Source organism: Camelina sativa, chromosome 5 (assembly GCF_030686135.1).
Source record: "Camelina sativa cultivar CO46 ecotype springtype chromosome 5, ASM3068613v1".
Lineage (NCBI taxonomy): Eukaryota > Viridiplantae > Streptophyta > Magnoliopsida > Brassicales > Brassicaceae > Camelina > Camelina sativa.
In genome coordinates this window covers 17,325,042-17,327,316 of record NC_141884.1, presented here as the reverse complement: position 1 = coordinate 17,327,316, position 2,275 = coordinate 17,325,042, and the positions used below count along the sequence as shown (strand labels likewise).

Here is a 2,275-nt window from a genome sequence, read left to right as displayed (position 1 = left end):
TGTCTCTTTTGTTTATGTCTGGCCGGCTTTTGTTTGTTGAACTCGTCGTTTGCAATCCGTGAATGTGTTTTGGGTTGTTGTATTTATGTTTGTAACCCGTGAATGGGTATTGATTGTGTTTGTAAGGTCTATATATTGAAGGTTCAATTTCATTTGCCACTTCATCCGCTTTGTTCTCATTTCTTCTTTTCATTTCTTCCTCCTTAAAACAAAACAAACATTTATCTTATCAACCGCTTTTGATCATTTATCTTATCATTTCTTGTTCTCTTTTCTTCTTCTCATTTCTTGTTCTCATTTCTTCTTGTTAAATACTCAAAACCATAAACCTTAAACAAAAAAAAACCCAACTTCCAATAAGCCTCACAACTAAACCAATTTGACTAATAATGTCTAATTGGAGTTCTGATCATGAAGTTGATGAAATGGTAGAGGAAGAAGTTGATAGTATAGTGGAAGGGATTCAGTACAATCAGGAGGAAGAACCACCAGCTCCAATATTCCGAAGAGTGCACATAGAATGAAACCGCGAAGAAGGCCACACTCAACTATGGAATGATTATTTTAGTGAGAATCCGACTTACACTCCCGCTATGTTCCGCCGTCGCTTTAGAATGAACAAACCATTGTTCGAACGCATAGTCAATACTATTGAGAATGGAGTCCCGTACTTCAGACAAAGACGAGATGCTACTGGAAGGCTCGGTCTTTCTGTACTTCAAAAATGTTCTGCAGCTATCCGTATGATGGCATACGGATGTTCGGGAGATTTGTTTGATGAATATTTACGAATAGCTGAAACAACCGCACACAAATGCCTTGAAAAATTTGGAGACAGAGTTATCGATCTATTTGGAGACGTCTATCTCAGACGACCTACAGCGGAAGACCTCCATAGATTACTGTATATTGGAGAACAACGCGGTTTCCTCGGAATGGTGGGTAGCATAGATTGTATGCATTGGGAGTGGAAGAATTTTCCAACTGCATGGAAAGGACAATATTCACGTGGATCTGGAAAACCAACAATTGTACTAGAGGCAGTGGCATCCCAAGATTTATGGATTTGGCAAGCATTTTTTGGACCACCGGGTACGTTAAATGATATCAATGTTTTGGACCGCTCACCGGTGTTTGAGATATCTTAGAGGGCCGAGCTCCAAGAGTTTCATACGTTGTCAATGGACATCAATACAATATGGCGTATTACCTCACTTACGGTATCTATCCCAACTGGGCAACTTTCATCCAGTCAAGAGGAAAATGGCAGAAAAGACTTGATTGAGCATATTTGGCAAAAATTTGGTGCAACCCATCAATAAAACTTCTTTGGAATTATGTATAATATGTTTAATATTTCTTATTTTAAATTTATGTTTAATATTCCTAAATTTGTAATATTTTATTGTTTTATATTTTATGTAAAAAAATAATATTTAAATGATTGAGTAACCTAAGTGAGTTTTTCTAGTGGAGGATTGATTTTGTTTAAGTTTCTAATTGAGTTACTTTAAATAGTTTATAATTAATTATATAATTAATTATGATTTGAGTAACCCATGTGAGTTACTCGAGTAAAGATGGTCTTAGGATGAAAGTTTATGTTAATCATTTGTCCAAAATATTCAGGCCAGTTTGCATTCTTTGAGAAAAATGTAGATCATCTTTTCCTTATACAATATTAAATTCTAGATCAAATGTAGTTCTGCCCTCCCTTTTTGGAATACCCTTATTACAATAAAGAAAAAAAAAGACTATTTTCTGCCATTTTCCTCTTGACATAAAAAATATTTCTATCAATTTTTGTGGAAACAAATAATGTCTTTACTAGGTACTAACCCGCAGAAAACCGCGGGCTGAACTTTTTTTGATGAAAATTTAGAATAATTTATTTGTTATTATATTATTTATAATGGTTTGTGATTAAAAATTCGGTTTGCTTATATTATAAATTTGCATTTAACGACTAAAGTCTATTATTTATTTTTCTTCCTCTTTCTCTATTTGAAACTGAGTAATTCAAACAAATAAAATAAAAATAGGAAAATTAAAGAAGAAAATGATAAGATATTATATCTATATCTTTTATTTTTTATTTATTAATTTTAAAAATCTAAGTCGTTAAACGGAACTGTTATATATTTTATTTGATTAGATTTTTGATAAAAATTTTAACCCATACTGCAAATTTTTTTTGATGAAATTTGTTGTTATATAGATTTTATTCGATTAGATTTTTAAAATCTTAGCTGTTAATTTTTATTTTTTAAGTACA

The 2,275-nt window shown here is 32.1% G+C and overlaps 1 protein-coding gene across 1 annotated transcript; it reads left to right on the top strand.

Annotated features, from left to right (window-relative positions):
* Positions 1-614: 614 nt before the first annotated feature.
* LOC147943866 (uncharacterized) lies at positions 615-1,148 on the top strand. The gene has a single exon (XM_087512398.1). The coding sequence runs from the start codon at positions 615-617 to the stop codon at positions 1,146-1,148; it is 534 nt and encodes a 177-aa protein (XP_087368524.1).
* The last annotated feature ends 1,127 nt before the right edge of the window (positions 1,149-2,275 follow it).

Bases quoted from the DNA above. Each gene is read 5' to 3' on its own strand.
- LOC147943866 (XM_087512398.1), top strand. From the start codon at position 615: ATGAACAAACCATTGTTCGAACGCATAGTCAATACTATTGAGAATGGA.